Source organism: Myiozetetes cayanensis, unplaced genomic scaffold, assembly GCF_022539395.1.
Source record: "Myiozetetes cayanensis isolate MyiCay16 unplaced genomic scaffold, myiCay2020 scf6-25, whole genome shotgun sequence".
Lineage (NCBI taxonomy): Eukaryota > Metazoa > Chordata > Aves > Passeriformes > Tyrannidae > Myiozetetes > Myiozetetes cayanensis.
Window position 1 is genome coordinate 45,897,724 of NW_026087853.1, and position 22,394 is coordinate 45,920,117.

The 22,394-nt window shown below is 41.2% G+C and overlaps 1 protein-coding gene across 16 annotated transcripts in view; it reads left to right on the forward strand.

Moving 5' to 3' along the window:
- BRSK2 (BR serine/threonine kinase 2) overlaps positions 1-22,394 on the forward strand; it is a 315,174-nt gene that overhangs the window by 154,203 nt on the left and 138,577 nt on the right. For all 16 annotated transcript variants that reach the window (XM_050335976.1, XM_050335975.1, XM_050335977.1 and 13 more), the window contains exon 2: positions 1,144-1,238. In XM_050335976.1, the coding sequence (XP_050191933.1) occupies positions 1,144-1,238 (95 nt within the window). The remainder of the gene's footprint in view (positions 1-1,143; positions 1,239-22,394) is intronic.

A 22,394-nucleotide genomic window follows, 5' to 3' on the forward strand; every position in this document is an offset into this window, starting at 1 on the left:
CTAAGTTAGGCTTTTTCCTACTCCATGCTGTCACTGCTCTGCAAAGCACAGCAGGTCTTAGTGACACCAGGGAGGTGCAATTTCTTTTTACTTCTGTTATAACTGAATTAAACTAAATGGCAATTTGGCATATCATGTATGGAGTGGGATGGGATCCAGCCCATCAGGTGTTGTGCTTCATGTGCATGTTTGACAAGAGTAAAAGCTGAAGCAAAAAAGATCTCACTTGAATAACCTACAATTCTTCCAGCTACAGATTTTCTTAATGGCAGTAGAGTTGAGAGGTCAGGGTACCATCTTAAACTCACTTGTGGGAGGTATCTCAATCTACTTTCATGCAAGTCAGCAGATTTAGATGAAAATTTTGCAGAAGGTAATGCTTCACGTATGTTACTTAGGTCTTTCTTTTAAGTCTTGGGGTTTTGTTTCATATTTTGGGGATAGTTCAGACATCCTGATCCTGTCAGGGATATCCATATTCTTTTGCCAATGTAATCACTTAACAGCACTCTGTATTATTTGAGGACAAGGATATAGTAAGTGATAACTAGCAAGAAGAACTTAGAATTTTTATCAGCAGATGCTAATGTTCATCCACACCACAATGGCATCCATCACAGCGCTGAGTTTATCCAGGAGGGTAAATTAAAATAGTAAATAAAACCATAATTAAGTACCTTTTTATTAGGATCATGAAAGCTTTGGAAGGAGCTAGAGAAAAGTAGAAGCTATGTTTACACTGCAAACATATGACCATCTAGTTTTGGTGATTGTAAGCTTTTGTTGACGCCAAGCGTCAACAAAAGCCCTAAGTCCAGTGTGGTTCAATGGGCAAAACTTCTAATTGATAGAATGCACTTGGAGTTGTGAGAGCTGGAATACAGTGTTTCAACAGAAACACAGTTTTAGTGGCAGAAACAGCAGGAGCATCAAGGATGTTGGTGGCTTCACTGCCGAATGGTCACAATGTGGGCTGCAGGGTCATCATTACTCACACGACCTTATCTGGCTGGAGAAGATACTGGTGGGAATTTGTTTGCATGGAAGTTGCTAACTGCTGGATGGTGTTCTAACAGCAAAAACCTCAGTAGTGACTGTCTCTAACCAGTTCTTCCTTTCTATTTTGCTTTGTTTCTCCTGCAGGGCTTGTGAAGTTGGGGGTTCACTGTGTCACGTGTCAGAAGGTCGCGATAAAAATTGTCAACAGAGAGAAGCTCAGTGAGTCGGTGCTAATGAAGGTAATTTTCTAATGGGAGATTTAAAAAAAAAATTAGATTCCTGGCTCTGTGTCTTCTGTTCCATGCAAAATTAATATCTTTAATTATGTATAACAAACATCCCTGTCAGTACTAGGATTATGCAGAGCATAATAACAATAATTTAGTTATGGGGGAGGCTAGGGCAGCTGAAATTAAATGGGAGTATGCCTGTGCTTTGTGAACAAAATAAACGGTCAACTGCAGAGGTCTTGCTTCTCTGCTGGGGCAGGTGTGTGTTGGGCATTTGACTTCCACCACTGTAGTGCTGTGATTGGGGTACATTGCAGACTGAGGTGTGCACACGTCAGCATGAAGAGATTTAACAGAAGCTAGTGAATCTGTTACTTGAATACTCCTGCTGCTTGCTCTGATGCATGAGTTCTTTATGATCGTGTGTGCCAAGGTCTGTGACTGTTTAAAGGTGTTGTAATTCTGTTTACAGTCCACAAGAACTGTGCCATTGGAAACCATCAAAGTGGTTGTCCCAATGGTCCCAATGACTGTTAGTGTTCAGAAGAGCTTAGTTTGTTTTTTACCTAGCCTTGTGATTCTCCTCACATGAATGTCATTGATTGATCTTGGAAACCTAAAAATAAAATAAATGTATGCATAACAGTTTATTCATGTGATTTGGTGACTAGAAAGGCTAAATTCATCTTGATGGGAAGGAACACAACTGCAGTGCAATCAACGAATTCCATCACGCTGTCACCTGCAAATTACGCTAACAGGTTCGTGTGCAGCGTGGAGCACTTTATCGAGGTAACTTCCCCATATAAGCAGACAGAGCATATATGTTTATACTGCTGCTTACTATATGGACTTCTGTGTCAGCTGTTTCCAAGCACAAGTAAGTATAGGAACCTTACTCAGACCAGAAAGAAGATGGATTTTAAGCTAATATACAGTCAGTGACTGTTACACAAAAAATATAAGTTTTGGTTTTTTTCAGAGAAGAATTCTGAAAGTTTACATTCAATTGTGACGTGTTCAGATTTTACCTTTCTGGAATTTTATTAATGTATTCCCTCTCCTGCAGTACTGTGGATTCAAACAGACTTCTAATATAGACCAAAAGTTAGAAAGTGAAATAGGTAAGAAAACTGTGTGTAAATGGTAAAATCTGAATGAGACACTAAACACTGGATATTTTCCAGAGTAAAATAATAGGAATATTTTTAAAAAACATGAGCATTTTGTTCTCTGAGAGACACTGTCTGGTATTTGTATAAAACATTTTATTTACTTCATTGATTTTCAGAGTAGGAGGCAAATCACTTAGCATAGCAAAGCAATCTCTCTGCTTTAGTTGTGTTGCATTACCTTGGTTATAGTATGAAATCGGAGTTGTGAAATGGTGTGTTAGGCACTTGTTTACACAGCCACATGCTGAAGCGTGCCATGTTTATTGTAGGATTGTACAGCATCTTTCTCAGGAGGAAATCACATGTTGTATTGTGGTTCTCATTTTCAGACCCTTCTTGGTGAGATTTTCTCTTTCAAGGATTCTGTTCTCTGTGCTCAAGAGGTTGGAACAACAGATGGGATTGAAGTGGTTTGCCCAGTTCTTGCATAAATTCAGCAACCAGATGTCTTTTCAGGAATGCCCTGTGTCTGATGGTCACAGACAGGGCCTGAGAGTTCTAAGTGAATTTAGAATGGACTGTACTGTTAGCCAGCTTAATCCAGTCTGGCTGGAGGGAAAAAATGCAGTTTTTGGCAATCCCAAGTGTGACTATTGCGAAGCATCCAGCTGACAGCCTGTTGTGTGGAGTCAGGAGCCACAGGGAAATAGCCAACAGTGAAGCCAAGTCACAGTAGTGTGGTGGCATTCCTGCTTTATACATCTTCCCACTGGCTTATCAGTTCTAGTGACTTTCTTTGCCAGTGGGCTATGCAGAACAGCCCCTGGAGCCAAATGATTCAAGACCACAGCTACTCTCCCAAGCCAGGCCCGGATTGATGGATTTTGCTTTAATCCAGCCTTGGACAGAAAAACTGGATCTGACAAACATGTACACCTGCCACATGAAGCTGTAACAGTGCAGTGCTGTGGCCATTTATCCTAGAGCATAAGGGAGAAGTCTGCTCACGGTCCTTTCAACATCTGAAGTGACAGGCACAGGCATATACAGCAGGCTGCTTTCCTTGTCATCATTATTCTATTTTGACTTGCTTCTTGTAGCCTTCATTTCTCCAGTGTTTTTGCAGTATTTTATTCTGTACGTTCAGGGAACCGTCCCTTCTCTCTGCAGCTGCTCTTCATCTGAGCTGTGCAGAATTGAGAGGCATTTGGTAAAGTGCTTTCTAATCATAATGCCGTAGTATCGATATTTCTGGAGAGAAAAATTTGGAATTGAAGCAGCTGGTCTCAATTAGCAGAACTGCTGCTATGGAGATGATACACGGGCAAACACGATGCAGCACAAGCTGCAGTAAATGTATCATCCAAGCACTTGCTGCCCTGTCAAAGGACAGGGCTGCTCAGTGCACATGCGAGCCTTTTGCTTCGTCATGTCCTTACTCGCTAAATGCAGGCTGGGGAGCAGTGTTCCTTCCCCAGCTCCAGCTTGTGCCTGTTTGGGAGCCTGGATTTGGGCAAAGCTACAAATGTAATTTCACAGTTGAGAACAAAAGGATGGTTCTGTTCTCGCTCCTGCTTTCACACAACTGGTAAAAGCTTCAGCTGGGTTTCTTCAACTGCACTGCAGTAACCCCCACAGATGTGGAGACTTGCTTCCCACCATACCTCTAGCTTGCTCTAGCACAATTTGGCAGAAAGATTTCAGAAAGGAGTGTGTTGCAGTGAGCATCTTGAGATTGAAATACAGTTCATTGATTTCCCTGAATTACTTCTGGATCGCTGACAGGGATATTAGGCCCAGAATATAAGAGTTGAATGTATCCTTAAAGCAGTAAGCTTTCCTGAGCAGGCAGGTTCACTGCTGATGGTTTTAATTTTCAGTACTGCTACAAGTGTTTGGAGTTTATAACTTCAGAATATAAAGGTTAAAGTAAATCCTTCCTCTGATGTGGCAAAAGCTTGTTTGGAAACGTTGAGGTGTCTCATGAGATGTAGTCAGGAGAATCCTTTCTCTTGTTTACTGCCTCACCAGTTCTCTTCCACTCGCTACTTCCAAAGAATAAACAACAACAAAAAAACCTCCTCGTTTGGTGATCCATCAGACAAAATACTCTTTGGACAGACAGAGGTAGTAGCAGTAATGGGAGCATAAAGGGTGAAGAGCGAGAAGGGGACAGCTGGCCCTGGTCTAATTACTTGAACACACGGGCATCCTGAGAAAGCCACAGATGTCCCAGGCTTGATGGTTGGAGCCCAGAGCTCCATATGTGTGCTTTGTGTCCATGTGCCTTTTGTTTCTTCTGAGTCCTCCAGTGCTGGCCTTGAAGCAAGGCAGATATTTCCAGGGCAGGGGATGGGAAAGAACACAGTCCCACTTAAGTGGAGCTCAGTTGTGACACAAGTACTGGTTCTGGGGAGGCTGTCAGTTGGTTTAATGCCTTGTAGTGCTAATGAGCTCTGCTTCCAAAAAATTCGGCAAAGGCATAGTGTGTGTTCTTAAGCTGGGAAGGTCTTGTAATAATCACTAATGGAAGTCACTGGTTGCCTGAAATAATTGAGTGGAAGGATAGATAGGAGAATCGAGTGTCAACCTCTTGGAATTGACAGGATAACTTAGGGAAGCATAGTTGTAAATGGGCCCTGCTTTGCGTGTCTTTTGTTCATCTCTTGCTTCTTTGTGAGCTTCTATTTCAGTAGGTGTTTATTTCTCTGCTACCTTATCCTACTTTTGAGCTTTTCCCTTTCTTCTCCATTCTTCAAGGAAAAAAGTTTAGAAATTGGGTGCAATTTAGAAAATATCTGAGAGAGTAAGCACACAATTGGAGCTTGTGTTTTTATAAGGCTCAAGGGACTCAATCCACCTCGTTTGTTAAAGAGAAGGCTAAGACATAGCTTAATCGTGGTCTGTAAATAGTGATAAGGAGGATAGGCATGTGATAACAGAGGGTATTACAGTCTTGAGTACAAAAAGCATATTGGAAACTAATAGTTATAAGCTGTAAGTAGATTGAATGTAGAAATACTCGCCCTGTTTGATCACTGGATGAAGTTACTAATTGGAACTAGCCACCCAAAGCTCTAGCGAGTTTGTCCCCTCAAAGACTATTAAACTTCCTCTTAAACTGCAGTGTGTTTTTCTAAAACCGAGACCCTAGTTCAACTTCAGCTGCTGGACTTGAAGCAGGAAGTAGTTGATAATGGTTCCTGATCTGTGCTATGCATTAGCTCTGATTAGATTAATGCAGCAGCCTCTCTGGCCTTAAAATCCACGGAGCTGTGAATTTCCATCACACACTTGAAATCTGTTAAAAAGTCACATGTCTCTGTCTGGAGCATAAAGAGAGGCCCTTGTGCAAGGTGTCTGCAGAAGCAGAAATTTAGGCTCCCCCAAGCAAAGTTAAAGAAGGTAATACTTGAGAGCAGCATCTTCTCTTTGGAATTTGTTTTCAGATTTTTCAAAGAAAAGGCTGGTGTTGGCTGACGTAGCTGTCCTCAACTGGCTGACTGCAGGCTGGTTGATTACTAGAATATCAGAACAGTATCAGGGAGAAGCTAAATCCGAGGCAGAGACAGAATTGGACTGAATAGTGTAACTTGGTTCAAGTTCAGCTTTGATCATAACAAGGGCAGTTTCCCTGACATTAACAAAGCCAAACTCACCAACACTAAACCTCAATTCCACCAAATCAATATTTTTTCTAATGTACTCAATAGTGGCCTAATTGTTTTCCAGTGCAGTATTTAGGAGGTTTGCTATTGATTGCAGTGGAAATGGTGTTAAGCTGCTGCTGAATCCCACTGAGTACATCTACCACTGGGTACAAAGGAACACAAGACCATGGGATATCATCAGTGAGATGCATTTAGATTAATCTAGCATACTGGCAGACAAGATTTTGGACGTGGTTATGTTAAAAATAGCAAATGGGAGGGAAATTATTTCCATTTATTAAACAGAAGTCCCAAAGAAAAGATTTTTAAGCATTCATCAAACTTCACAGGCCTCCCTGATTAAGAAGCACTGTGCTAACTTGCTGGCACTCATTTATTATTCTTATTATTATTGATTGGCATATTGCTGCAAGAAGAGAATGACCCAAAGGACCTTGTAGTCGTGGGAAAAAAAAAAAAAAGAGAGAGAGAGAAAGAATAAAGGAAATTAAATCTCCCCAAAACACGTACCTACTGGTATTTTTACTTGCTGTAGAACGTTCAGGTTTCAGTGAATAGATGAGTATATACACATGTACGTGGACTGTCCCGTGCACATTCACTGCATATGCTTGTTTAAAACACACTCACACCCTGATTGTGGTTTATCTTTAACCTGGAGCATTACCACACTCTTGTCGGCTTTAGCACTGGAAGAGAGCAGATTAGAAGTGTGTGTGTGTGTGTATTTGACAGTGTGTAGGTGGTGAACAGGAATGATTGGCACCCGTCAAAGACCACGAGTGCGTCAACACACGCTTATCCCCTGCCTCTGTGACCCTTGTTCATACTCCAGTAGTAACCCAGTTTGTGCAGCACAGCTTCATGTGTGCAAGTCTCTCTTCTGAGTTCAGTGAGATTAAAAAGCACCTTGCAATATGAAAAACACAGGCAAAATAAAAAGGGCTTTTTTTTTTTTTGACCTCCCCGGCTCCCTTCTGCCATAGGGAGTTTGGGATTAGGGATCTGTTGCTGAATGTATAATGCAGAGTGTTTTGTTTTAAACTGGAGCTAGTGGGGAGCATTGAATGCCTGTTCACTTGTCATCTGTTTGAGCAGTTAAAGAAGCTGGGTAATTGTATTTTCCTTCAGAGAAGAATGACTCTCTGCCTCCACTTTCCACCACACCCACAAGGTACACAGTTTGAGGTATTCTTAAAGAAGGAAATTAAACAGGAATCACAAGCACATGATGTACCTGTCAGAGGAACAAACCTGTCAAATGTGCATAATGCCTTTTGCTTTCTAAAGTTAGTATGATCAACTGAGGCATTTGGGCAACTTATAGAAATAATTGGGCCTATTTTTTCCACCCTACTTTTAATTTGTATTATAGCAGTCTGGCTCAAACCTCTGTTGTACCCAACGTGCTCTACCCACAGCCTTGTGTATGCAAACACATGAACATAGACAGTGTACCATCCTCATATGCTGCCTAGGTCATACAGCAATAAATGTCCCTCGTGAGCCCAGACTAGAGCTAGCTGAAGTCAAGGAGTGCTTTTTCCATGCATTTCACTTGATCACAACCATAATGCCTAAATGATAAGTAATTGTTCTGAGAGATGGGATGTCTAAATGTGCCAGCAGTCCAGTCCTCATCCACCTCTAAAGCTACTGTCAATAGTTAGCCTGTAAAATCCCTTTCTGTTCAGCTCTGTCTTTACCTGTTGCCACTATAATTGCACTGACCTTGCATTTGGGATGAGACTGACCATAGCTTGACTTCAGATAGCTTTCTCGACCGAAGCTTCTGGGAATTCTCCTCATCCATTGCCAGAGCTTAGTTTTATCAAAAGACGCTGATTCACTAAAATGTTTTCTCTGAAATAACTTTGGCTCAGTGAACTCCCAGTATATCAAAGGCTGGGTTTCTTTTGAAGTCTCCCTGCATTTGTAGCAGGCTGTTAGGGAGTCCTGCTAGCCTGCTACAGAGCAGAGACCCTGAAAGTCCTGCCTCTGCAGGGACTTTCACTGCCTCTGATCCTTAGGTTATCAAGTCAAGATGTGCGAAGTCTTGAGACAGGCTCCAAGAGTCCACAGCTGTGGGGCAGACACAGCTAGAGAGATGTGTCCCTAGACTACATGGGGCAATGGTAGAAAGCACCAGGATCCTCAGCTGTTGTCAGGCTTGATGCTCAATTTTTTGGGAAGGACAACTAGTAGGAGTTATGCTGAAAGGCAAGGGGAACCCCAGGGAAAGGCTATCTTCAAGGCTCAGTCTTGAAGAGATGGGGTGTGCAGTTTGAAAATCTTGAGACTGGCATCCAGAGCTTGTAAACCCTGGTCAGATCCTATAGTATTTCCAGAATTTCTGACTGGCTGGACATCCAGTTGGTCTGGGAACCTGAAGCATGAGACTCCCTCAGCCTGGGTGGTCTCACACCTGCAGCTGTGGTCTCTGTTAATTCCAGATGTGAATCATGAGTCTGGTGAAGATTGGGGTTTTTCCATCTGGAGCTGCAGGTTCTTCGGTGCATTCAAAATGGTAATACTTTTTTTTTTCCCCTGACTCACTAAAGGTTGATGAAAAATGCTAAAAAACATTGGATTTTAATCTCACATAAGCAAAACCTTTTAATTGACTTCTGCCAGCACTTCAACCAGCTCTGTTCTGTGGTTAATTAATCAGTCTGAAGAGTTACAGGATGCAACTTATCCCCATCTGCAGAGTAGAGGATTCCGTAGCAGAGTGGATTCTTATTGAGCCATAGGTAGAATTGGCCACATTTACAGATAGGAAATTCATTTTAGATTATGGACAAAATCAATTCCCAAATCTTTTAAGCAAAAAAGGAGTTGGGGGGCACATTTTCTGACAGGAACTACTGAAAGATTTGTAAGTTATACAGCTGCTTATAAAAAGTAATTTTCTTTCCTCACATAATTTCTTCCTGGATTAAGAGTAAAACTCGGAGTAAAACTCAGATGCAGTCAGGAGCGTGAATACAGTATTGATTGAACCATTTGAAACCCATGTCTATAAGCACCAGAGCAACAGTATGGGATTTTTAAAATCATTCTTCACACCACTGCATATGCTGGAATTGTATGAGTGTGCATTGTGCCAGGATATACTCCATGGTTTTTTAGAGACTGTTATATCCTGTTTTCATGATTCTGCCATGCTGGTGTTTGCTTATAAAGCTTATAAACAGTTCAGGAGGAGGAAGATTTTGGGGTCTCATCACTGAACACAGCATGTGCTTTGCAGGGTGATTTCATTAAGAACCAAGGGTAACTTGGCAGGTGTGGTTAGCTTGTTGAATATTTTCCTTTCTGTCTTAAGCTTTTTCTTCTGGGTTTGCAGATGACGACTTTCAAAACCATTTTACATTGACTTGTATTTCATATTCCAGAATCTTGCCTGGAAACCTTTTAATTACTTTTTCTTTCCTTTTGGAAAGACAACCAGCATTACATCAGAAGAGCTCTAGCAGTAATGGGACATCAATCCTTGAGTAGATTGACTGAGACCACAGTTGGTTCAGGTATTTGACCCTGCATCTGTCATGCAGAATAAACACCATAAATATCAATATACTGATCGATCCCAAATAAGGTATGTAGTCCATCGCTGTATAGAGCAGGCAAGCCATTTGAGCAAAGACTTTGTTCAAAGATTATCTTAAATTTTTGCTGAAACAACTGAGTGGTGTCTTGTACATCAGCATTACCTTTCTGTAAGAAGCATTCCTTAGCAGAGCATAGTTTATGAGTTTCCCAGCTCAGACAAAATGTGTCACTTAATGGATATTTAACTGGTACAACTGAAAGCCAAGGACTGGCATTGCACTGTCAGTTAGGGGGATACAGGCTCTTTCTGTTTGTTTTACATGCTTCTATCCAACATGAAAATTTTACTGATCATCTGTTAAGTATAAACCAGGCCTCAGTCTGTTCCCTGCAGTTTATGCTATTAAGTAGTTGGCACAAATTTAGGAAAAATCTGGGAAGGCTCAATCCCAGTGCAATTAACTGTTAGTTCCAGAGCTGTCAGATGGAGCTCAGTGCACTCTGCCATGGGTTTGCTTTGCTGCTGTTAGAGCAAATTGATCTCTCTAATGGTAAGTTTGTAGGTATTTGGGCATTTCCTCTTTTATCAGGTGCTATCTTTGAATTTGCTGCCTTGCCTTGGCATACTGAGATGCTGTATCCACAGTTAGCATGTATTTAATACACTGGTCTGTTCATGAAGAGCACTCCTCTAGCAATAAACCATTGTTTGCCTTCCCCTGCTGTCCTGCTGTGGATGCACACACCACACAGAGAGGAGACTCCAGAGTTTTAGTTCAGAATGGTGTTTCGTGTCCAACTCCCATAGAATCTTCCAGGTGCACCAATACCGAGAGAGCTCAAGCCTGTGCTGTAGTGGTCCAGCTACCACGCAGTGACAAAATTACACTCATACCATGGCTGATTTTTCACCAGTGTGGGAGCAGCAATCACTGCTTTGTCAGAACACCTGGTATTCTTGAACCCTATGGTGTAATGGAATATGGTGTGCTCTGCAGCTGTGTGGGGAGGCAGCAGCAAGGGCTCTGTGTTGTGAGGGATAATGGAGATGTTACCTTAATTCTCTACAAACCATAGGGAAGGTGAGATTGAGTTTAATCTTGAACTACTCCATCTGTTGCAGTCTCTCAGCATGTAGCAGTTGCTGGATAACATCTCTGTTACAACGTCGTGCATTGTGCCTGGTGGCAATAGGGACTTTTGAAAGTGGCAAGAAATTCTAGGGTGCAGGCTGGTTTTTTCAAGAATGTTTGGTGAAAACTGAATCAGGCAACCAAAATCAATTCCCTTTCTGGAAATTTGGGACTGATGCTCCAGATTATTCTAAAATTACCATATTCAAAGTCTGGTTTTAGAACATTTAGGTAAGGCAGGGGTGAATAGCTTTCAACACTCAAGAAGAAGGATCTGGCCTGAAAAACAGGATCACTTGTTCCTGTTCCTGGGATATACATCACAGGCAGAAACATCCCTATATTGCTTGGAGCTGTCCCAAGTACCTCTTCTTCTGTATGTTCAGTAGGAAAGTGGTGAGGAAATGTCACTGGTGCGAGATGTAGCTCTGTAGAGCCAGTGCAGCTCTGTAGTTTTTTTCTGTTTCATTTATGAAGACTTGAAGAGCACAGGGCCTAAGATGGAGCCCTGTGGAACCCCACACTATTACTATTACTATTGGTGGGAATAGTAACTGTGACAGGTCATCAGTCTGATGTTACCCCATTCACTGTTACCCTCTGTGCTCCACCCGTGAGCCAATTGCTCACCCACCACATGATATGTTTATCCAGCTGTATGCTGAGCATTTTGTCCAGAAGGATCCTGTGAGAGATAGTATCAAAAGCTCTACTGAAAATTCAAAAAAATTAGCTTATTCCTGTTGTACCCTTGTTGTACCCTTCTGTATAGCTCTATAAAAGCAAGTAACCAAGAATAGAAGATCTAAAATGAAGAGGAGTCACCAGAATATGTAAAAACCACCATAACAAATGTACCAGGAGACAGGGATTATGTTACTAATTTTCTTCATTGTACCTGAAGCAGGTTTTCAACAATTATGATACAAACATATAGTTGCCTTATAAGAATTCCAAATAGATTACATTTTTACAGTGTTCTGGAAGTCTGGTCACACTTTCAGAAATCTGTTACCATAGATCCTTGTAATAGACTAGAATTTACTATTGTTTGATCGCCAAAAATCTGGTGTGCATTTTTAGATTTGTGTGTGTGGAGATGGTCCAGCTGAAACTTGTTGTCAATGGAGGCAAATTTTCCCCAGCTGTAAAATGCTTTAGCATGAAGTTATTTTTTAGAGATCTTTCTTATTATATTTCCTTCCTAATGCCTTGAAATAAATCTCCTCAGTCTAACATTCTTATCTCTTTTCTTTGATGAATTGCCTCTCTTCACTTCTGCTCCCTCAGCTGTCCCTGAATTTCCTTCCTAAATCCCTTCTGTGCTTTGCTAACCTCCTGTTGTTCCTCACCATCCAATGGAGGACTTTCAAAGCAGAGGGGAAAGACATACACAGTAAGAGAGTGCATATTATGCTTTAGGTATTACGGGTTCATTTTATCCTCCTTTCCACCTCTTAAATCAATCCCTGATTTATCAAATCCAGAAAATAAAAACATTTACTTAAGAACAACTGGGTAAGATCATTGGACAGGGGCAGAGTGCACACAGCTGTTCGCACAGTCATCTGGGGTTGTGTTTTCACTTCCTTTCCATCTAGGGGTGTAAGCTGTGAGTTTACTACGGAGGAACTTGGATTAGGATGTAGTCTTGTGGGAAAACCTAAGTATACCAACCCCCTCCTGGGCAGCAGTGCAGGGCAAACTGTAGATTTAATTGCTCTACAGTACCAGAATATCCCCAATAAAACAGACAAGGTACCTGGGCCCTGCCTGGTAGTCTAGCAGAATAAAAAGATGTATTTCACAGAGACTGACATGGAAGTGCAACAACAGTAGAAGCAGATCTAAATACTGCCTATAACAGTAAAATACCCCTCAGAGATCTGTTAACATTAAAGCCCTCATTTTTGAAGAAAAAGGGTGCCCTTCATGGCTGAGCAAGGCTGATAGTGGTGAGAACACTTTCAGATAAAAGCACTGCTCAAAACTGCTTTGCTTAGTATTGAGGAAGGAGCAGTACCAGTTACCAGCACCCGAGGACATGGTATCTGCTCAGTGCTGGGTAACAGCCACTTGCTGCTGGTGCACTGAGAGGGTGTGTTTTGCCATGCTGCTATGTGGCCTGGGGTTTTTTTGGCAGATAGCGATGATTCAGTGTTTCTCTGCATTTGATTGGCTGCAAATCCATCACAATAGCAACTGAACCAGAGTTCAGACTCTCAAATGTCAAGATTGGGGCTGATGACATACTGCCTTAGGAAGAGATATTAAGAGATGTTAAGAATAGTAAGAATATTAAGAATGAAGAAATCTGAGATAACCAGGTTGTTACAGGGTACAGGAGTGAAATATTGGACAAACTGGTAGAATCCTAGAAATAACGGCTGGAAAGGACCTCTGAGGGTTTGTGTAGTCCATCTTCCCACTCAAACAATGACTGCTTTTGACATTGTTCAGCCATAGCTTGGTTTTGAAAACCTTAAGGGACTGAGATTCATCCAGCTCTCTGGACAGGCTGTTCCAGTGCTGCATTACACTCCTAGTGGTTTAATTCATCCGTTATGTCTAACCTGAACCCCAGCACAGATGTGAGTACAGAAAGTGGCCAGCTATCATGGCTATTGCCTTCAGTAACAAACTTGTGTCAGTCATCAAACAAAAACTTAGAACAATTCTTTAAAATCTATAGGAGTTGAAAAGAGAATGCCTTGGAGAACTGTAGAGACAGTACTGAGTGCTGCAGCCTCATGGTAGAAACAAGTAATCAGTGAAATTAAGAGTCATGTCAGTATGAAAAGGGGCAGCAAAATCAAAATTGAAGAGTAAAACAATCAACAGACTAGCGTACAAAAATGGGGGTCTCAGCAGGTGAAAATAAACATTGTAGCAGTACAAAGAAGAGAGTTTAGGACTCTGGTTCAAAGGCTGCTCTCCTGAGGGGACTTTGAGGCTTAAGCAGCCTAAAGGAACTCATGGTAATCATTACATTTCATTTGTGGTTTGAATACCAACAAGAAAGCAACCACATTAGCAGGCAATGGTGGAATGGAGTCTTGAGAGGAAATCTCGAAAATCTATAGGAGGTAACACTGGATCATAAATGCATTGGGCTGGAATAAAGGACACAACTACTGAATTTTTGTTATATAAGTGTTAGATATAAATCACATTTTAAATATAGATAAGTTTTGTAAGTATTGTCTGAGGAACAACTAGCAGACGATAGATGAAATAATGAACATATTGACATACCTTCACTGCACTTCTAGAGAGGTCTTAGCTATTTCTGACTCTTTCATTTCTCACTCTCTCAAATTGCTGGTTCTCATAGAGGCTTGACCTCCATCGTCTATCATCTCTCCAGCTGTCCCTTTCATTACAGTTTCTATTTATCTTCCACTTGTTTTCCAGGTGCAGATCATTAGACATGCTTGGTTTCTCTCCCCTTATTTTTACACATCTTTTGAACAGCAATATCATTCATATAATTCTTAATTTCTTCCTTATCACTATAACTGTCTGCTGCTACTGCAAATGTAATTTTCTTCTCCTGTTTTGATTCTGAGTCCTGTATGTACCTCTCTTTAGATTACCCCACAGCCATTCTTCTTTGCAGCTACAGTAGTTATAACACTTCTGGTAGTTCTGTATCCTCAGACCTTTAGCTGTGAGTTACTCATGTCCGTATGCCTTAAAAACTGTTCATTCACCTATTTTCAAAAGCTTTTGGAACTTAAACAAAGCTAGGGTTTCTGTTCATCCTCAACATGAAATAAGGTGCCACAAATCCTGCCATCATGTCTAACGATCTGATACCAGCTCTCTGACCTTCAGTATGACAGAATGCAGAATTTAACACAGCCTGATTTAAATAAAGTGATGTAAATAGCCAGTCAGAATTATCAACTCCTTTATTTGAATATGCAGATAAGGTTATTTATTTTTTAAGTTACAAAGTTTCAACCAGTGTATATCAGCAGCTCTGGCATTATTCTTATGGTCAGGACTACAAATACTTAAAGCTGCAGCAAACAGTGGGAGATATGAGAAAGCAGAGCAGAATTGGAGAATCATAGAATCACAGAATGTGCTGAGTTGGAAGGGACCCACAAGGATCATCGAGTCCAACCCTTAGCCCTGTACAGGACCATCCCCAAGAGTCACACCATGTGCCCGAGAGCATCATCCAAACACTTCTTGAACGCTGAATTCAGGGCTTGGCAAAAAGGTTATGTCTTGGTAGATTTAATGCCTATATAAATGTTTAGATATCCTAATCTTAAGGCCTATACTTAATCCTTATAGAAATTAAGAATGTGTTTCAGGGTTTTATAGGCCAGGCATATTCCTGAGAGTACGTTTCAATTAATTAGTTTTGGTTATGAGATTCAGGAAGGTAATGATGTAGTAGCTGAAAGATGAGGATTACTCCTGCATGCATCAACATCTGTTGGTGCTGGATGGATATTTATTGCCTCACGGGCAAGTGGCATATTCTGTTCCTATCTTCCCTAGTGTTGGAGCAGTTACTGTGCATTGACTGAACTAGTGTATTTAATGCTGAGAACACAAGTAGATGGTGGATATCATGTATCATGACATTTGTGCTGTGTGTGAATATATAAAGTTGGAGACGGAGGGAAGACTTCATCACAACTTCCTCATGAGGGGAAGAGGAGGGACATACACCAATCTCTTCTCTGTGGTGACCAGTGACAGGACCCAAGGGAATGGCCTGAAATTGTGTCAGAGGAGGTTTAGGTTGGACATTAGAAAAAGGTTCTTCACCCAGAGGGTGGTTGGGCAGTGGAACAGGCTACCCAGGGAAGTGGTCACAGCACCAAGGCTGACAGAGCTCAAGAAGTGTTTGGATGATGCTCTCAGGCACATGGTGTGACTCTTGGGGATGGTCCTGTACAAGGCTAAGGGCTGGACTCGATGATCCTTGTGGGTCCCTTCCAACTCAGCATATTCTCTGGTTCTGTAATTCTGCTACTCATCATGGAAATAACTTTCATTACTTTTCAATCAAGACTTCTGTGGCTCAAAATGCATATAAAACATACTGGTCTAATCTCAGAGTTATCATAAGAGGATTCTACTTCTGTTGGATTCAGAAGAACTGCAGCTAATTTCTGCAGGTCTGAATTTAGCCCTGGAGTTTTATTTATGCTGCATCATCACTGAGATAAAGCTCAGAGGCTCCCTGATCCTCTTGCTATGATAAATAAATTTTACACACCCATAGGCATTTTTGATCCACCCATTTTATGCATTTTCCAAGCCATAACCTCTTTATTCTCAAACACATGATTTTATAAGGGATTTCCTGGGGATGGGAGGAATTTCCAGGCATGCAGAACAACTGTTAAACTGAATCCTCATTATAGTAATATCAAGTGGCTGGTTTAAACTGCTGACCAACCATCTGAGTCATTATCCTAAACGTTCTTTGCTTCTGGGCACCTCCTTCTCTGTGTGTGCCACAGTGATGTGAGAAGAAACACAGAGGTTTCTGTGGGATCTTGACGTCTCACCCAAAGCACCAAAGGGCATGGACTGCATGGGTTTGTAAGTTAGTCTCTTGCCATAGACTTGAATTCACCCGATGGGTCTGCTGGTACAGTATAGTTACAACATCCATAGATCAGAAAACTGGAGTAGAATGGATGAAGTTTCAATCTGTTGTTTGTAAATGAGTACACAAACTTTAGAAACTGTGACTTTTAAAAAGCAGTATGCAGGTAACATGGACTGTAATGTGACTCCTAAAATATACTGCAGTATAAAACATATGCAGAATATTATATCTGCTGCTATCTATATAGCTTCAGTTCCTGGGGAGGACATGTGGCTGCTTCGTAAAAAAACAACTTTGGAGGCAGCAAAGATCACTTTACTTTATGAGAGGGGCTGTTGTCCTTTGGCCATCCACAACCTCAAAACCTAGTAAGGCAGTTTTTTCTGCATTTGTATAGGAATGTGCCTTTCATTCCTTTTTGCTGTTACACACGTCCTAATAAGTCTAGCACTTGCTTTGGGATGTCTACTGGCCATCTGCTATGAGGTATGTTTAAATGTGTGCATATGATGCTTTCATCTTGGCTGGGTTATTTTGGTTTTTATTGAGTACAAAATCTGAAAGGACATTACACAGGTACAGACCCATCAACTCCTAAACACGTTAGGCAACAGAATTAGTGGATTCCCAGCACTTTCAGGGAATTAGGTCTAAAGAATAGGTTAGTTGAAAAATATATTTATCCTCAAATGATAACTAGAAAACCCAAGGGAAAACAGACTTTGTGGCAGCTGTTTTTCTCCCCTTGACTGCTCTGTTTTCACTTTGTACTGTAACTCTCTCTTGCCCTCAATTACCCAGTTCTTGACACCTGCTCAACTTTGCAAAATCAACCACTTAATCACAGACAAACACTGAACTTTCTTCTTCCCCGAACAGTTTAGCCTCTGAACTTTATGCTCTGTGTGTCTTTCTCTTCCCCTTATTTTGCATTTCCCCAGTTCTGCAATCAAACTTGTTTTAAATATCTGCAAGTTTAATGCATTTCTGTTCTATATTCTTTCCTATGATGATGAATTAGCATGAGTGGAAAATGGGGCCACTTTTCTGTTTGCATGTTAGGAGTCCTAGGCTGCAACATTATAAACTATTTGTTAGTTTAGAATACATGGAGCTGCTGGTGGGGAGACCATGCAGGTTTTGGCTTTGAAGCAGGAGGAGACTATTTTTTGCCTTGATTTTGGATATCAAGATGCCAGGCAAGTTGAAATGGCTTTGTAAGAGTATTTGTATCTCCATAAGAAATGGGGAAAATCTGCTCCCTGTCTTACCCTGGGCTCTGTTTCTAGTCTGATAACATAACCACAGCTAATTTTCATTATTTTCCTTTTCACTCTCCTCACATTAGAAGTTGAACAAATGATACACTTAACTGACAGACTGTTTCATCCATTTCTGCTAGCCTTACTCTTTTTTTTGTACAAATAACAGATCAGACTTTCCAAGTAGTTCTTCATGTCACAACAATGTCAGAAATACTGTGAGTGACTAATTGGGCTACCAGAAGCCTTTTTTCCTGTTTGGGCTTAATGCGGCAATCCCATCTCAGCTGAGATTCCCAGTGTTGTCAGAAACTGTTCTCTTGCGAGGTTTCATTACCATTCATTTTCCTGTAGTCAATTTTCTTTAACTTGTGGCTTTCCCTCCTCATTTACTAACCTCAGACTGGTCCCTTCTTCCATCCTGTTGTGTCCCAGGTCTCTGTTCCTGCACAGTGTTAAGCAGCTTGGGAAGTCTCTGCTGTGGATGTTTTTTGTCGAAGACAGTTGACAGCTGAGTAACTGCAGGTTGCATAACTCACAGTCTGGCCCGGAGTATCTTTTTGTAGGAAAACTAAACAAAGCAGATGCCAGAAACAGGTTGTTGTTTTATTATCTGCAGAGCTTCCCGCTGTCTACAGCTATGCTTTATGGCATTGTAGGACAGTGCTCTCTGTTTCAGAGGAGGCTGAGCTTGAGCTGGAGAAGGAGCAGTATGCTGCGAGACATCAGCCCAGAACTTTGGAGACCTCAAAGCTCGTACCTCTCAGGTACTTTCTGCCCTTTTGCTGTACCTGAAATATGCTGAGATGGGACTTCAGAAGTTCCAGCCAGAATTGTGTGGGTACATGGGTAGTATCCACAGTGTTGAGAACTGTTCTCCAGATGCTCTTCTGTTTTTCTGGTAAACCTCTTGCAATAAGGAGCCAGCAAAAAGGTAGCTTGGTAGAAGTAACCTATAACCAGTGCTTCTGTTTCCTCTTTTTCTATACTGATGGCGTTATATATGTGCTTTCCTGTCATTTAGTTGCTTTGGGGTCTCGAAAGTAGAGTAAGCATACTTTGCCAAAATGAGAGGAGTAGGCTTGGTGCTGATGTATAGCGATTCATCAACCAGCTTTCCCATTCCAACTCTCCTGTTGTGTATGAATTTCAGAGACGGGGCTCAGCAAAGCTCTTATTTATGTACCATATTCATTGAACTTGCTGTTTGATTTAGGCGTCTCCCAATCATCTCATCTGCAATACAGGCTCTACTTTGCAGAGTTTAGCACTACAGTCAGAAGGCATCTTTACTCCAGAAAGAGCTTGCGTATGACCTTGAGTGTTCTTGCAGTCGTTGGATGCTTGTGCAGGTTTCCTGAGGAGCTGGAAGAGCCCATTTTGCAGTATGATTCTGCTTCTAAATGTGCCTGTAAAAACCAATGGTATTCTAGGTTTTACTGTTTGTTTGGTTTTTAGCTCCATGGCTTGTAAGTCAAGTATGTCCAAGCTTGCAAGTGAGAAAAAAGGATTTTCTAATTGCTGGTTTCAGAAACTCACTTACTTGGTAGACTTACCTGGAGGTAAAGCTATTACACTTGAAAGTTAGTTGATTAGCTTTATTGATGATACAGGAACCAAAGCAAGTATTACTCCTTCTACCATGGCTGTGCTTACTGTACAAGGATGGTAGGAGTGTTAAAACCTTGTTTGTGTCATTTGGCTACGCAGAATTATCTACAAATGCTCAACAGGGAGCAAGAGGAGGTTTTTTTTAAAGCTGTGCCAACCTCACTGTCAGAATGCTTACGCAATACCAGCTCAGCACTGCTGTTGGGAGCAGAGCCTTGCTAGTTCCTCTCACCCTGCACACGGCAAGCTAAACCAGTGAAAATTGTGTTTTCGTGCTGTCACTGCATCGACTGTGGGGACTTCTGTGGCCGTGGCTTTTTTTAGTCTCATGTTGTCATGCCAATGTCTGATATAGTCGTGTTGGCAGTCCCCTGAAGTGCAACCACTTTCCTGACTGTGCGGATGCTTTTAAGCTGACCTATTACGGAAAGGCACTACCTGCCCCCTCGGAGCAGGAGACAGATCTTTCCTGATTTCCCTCAGAATACCAGAATCATTTAATTTGAGATAAGGACAGTCAAAATAAGATACTGCATGATAATCAGAAAATTTAGTCCTGCAATGCAGCATTATGAAAGAAAGAAAAAAAAAAAAAAAGGCAAGAAAGAAAGAGGAAACAGAGCAGTTTATCTCCCTGCACCATACACGGGAATTCAGAGCAAGAGAACTGTGTATTTGGGTCAACTGAGTCCTAAAGGAGAATTCTCATGCAGTATTTTCAACCCGTTTTCATATATGGTTGTTGAGAATGCCAAACCTTAAAGGGGCAAGTATCATTAAGAAATAATCCTATAATTGTAAACTGCCTCTTCTGTTGCTGTAATTTCAAAGGAAAACAACAAAGCAGCTAGGTATGTCTGCATGATGCAATACAGGGTCATGCAGAGACACCTAAGTTAGCTCTGAATGTGCCCATGTGGGGAGAGAAACATTACAGCCATGTCAGGGCAGCACTCAGCTTGGGCTCATTAGGCAGCTTGTTTGGAGCTAGCTGAGACATCTCTTCCCAGCATGGAAATTTCTTAGTTCTCCTCCAAATGAGCTTAGGCTTTATTTAGGCCAGCAACAGCAACAGTAAATTCTAAGAAAGTCTTTCCACTGGTTTCAGTGGACTTTGGAACAGACTTGGCCATCATTTTCAGAAAGGTGTCCCTCAGTAGGGTTATGTTCATGTCTGACACGCAGGGCACCTCTTCTGCATGGTGTTCTGCAGAGTCAGAAGGAGATAAAAAGAACTCACAGGGGACAGGGGGAATTTTTGAATACAGAAGAGCATCGCACTGAAAAACATCACATTAGGGAGAAAAATGTTTAGTGTGAAGTGAGACCAAAGCCAAATGTTCATTCCCTCAAATGTCTTCATGCAACTTCTGTTATTCCTTCTTCACTCCAGTAACTTCTGCTTTGATGCTTTTGCTCGTTTTGTCCCAGGATGTCCACACTTGCCCAGGATGGCCTCCACACTACCTCTGCCAGGGTCAGTTCAGCTTGGATAAGTCTTTTCTCTTCCAGATCCAGTTTTTGTAATCTAAACTAAGAGATCCAGAGAGCGCAAAGGCTTACCCATATCTGTGCTTTATAATGACAGATTTTTATAGCAAGCCTTAAGTGAAGCCCCCTCCCTGCCAGATTCTTCATCAGGAGTATGAGCATTTAGAAGAAACAAACATAATTTTTTACAGAAGGAGTAATCATAATTTTATTTTACTCCATGAGGATATTGAAGAATAAATTGACAGCTGCACAACTTCTGTGTTGTGCATCAATTAAGTAGTCTGGTCTGTGTGTATTTAAAGAAAGGCAACTTGTTTTTTTCTTCCTTTTAAGACTCAGGGATAGGAAAGGATATTTGAGATCTGTCTGATGTCCTGACCATGGGGTCTTAAACCAGGCAGATTTTTAAAGGTAAAAGCTCCTACAGTGTTTTAATGTGCCAGATACAAATTGGCCCAGAAAATTTTCATTTGTTTACAGAAAATCCATTATAGTGGTGCAGCAGGAATACTTTTGCTTTCTACTCAGAAGTTGCTGTAGTCAGTTTGAGCTTTTGTGCCTCTTCCTGAGGATCTCCTGTAGTTGCTACTATATTTAATCACCTGGGTGATTTGCCTGGTGATTTATTTCTCATCTTTTTTACCACAGTGTCTGAGGACCCACACTGTGCTTTGCCTGCTTTGCCAAGTAGCCTAACATGAAGTGAACATGAAGCAGCTGTGAATTAGTCCTGGACATTGTGACAGTGGAGTTAGGGGTAAAGCATGTGTGTGAACTGCTTGTGATTAATATCAAGTGTGCCTTTTTTTAGCAAGAAGCTGTCATCTTCAAAGTTCCCCCACACTTCATCTTGCTCATTAATTTTAATTTTTTTCCAGTCTTCCTGTTAAAAATGAATACTTAATGAGTGCTTCTACTATTTAAAATGCCTCAAATTCCCTCCATAATGATGCCTCTCCATCAAACTGAAAAAACATTCTTTGTAAACAAAAAACAAGACCTTGTGGCATGGAATTTGCATACCTTCTGTGGCATCTCTTAATTTATAGTATTGAAATTTATTTTTAATTTCTTTCTATCTGTTTCGTTCTGGCTATGCTGCGTGAACACATAATGTTGATGGTTAGTTGTCATTTATTTTTTTACTTGGCCTCTGTTGAAAAACTGTTCTTATGAAAGCAGCATTTGTAGTCCCTCTGTCTCTGAAGTTTGAATAAAGTTTGACTTGTTATTAGCAAATGATTTTTCTTAGCACCTGTGTTGTGCTATCATTTTGAGCTATGGAAAGGTATTTCAGTAATTGGTTTTGGTATTTTACCATCAACATGGGCAGGAAGAAATTAATTAGCTGGTAAGTTCAGATCTGATTGATATCAGAACAAGTTTTGCAGTACTCATCTTTTTATATGAGTACATACAGAGAAGAATTAGTCTCTTTGTAGTAAATTTATGATGTCTTTGAATTAGCCATGATTGTAGAAGCAGAAGGTAAAGCTTGGGATGAAAATCCAGCAGTGTATTGGCCACCTTTCTGTGCAAGTGGACTTTACAGTTGGTGCAAAACCGTGCTATCAGCTCCTTAACTGTGTATGTGTTATGGCACAGGCCCATATGGTGGTGGCCAGCTCTGTGCCACAGTGCTGAGAGTGAAAAGTAATACACTGAGGGAAGAAAGTCTCGTTACAGAGCCCTGCACTCCCTCTCTTCCTATATTCATGTCATCTCAGATGGAAGTATACC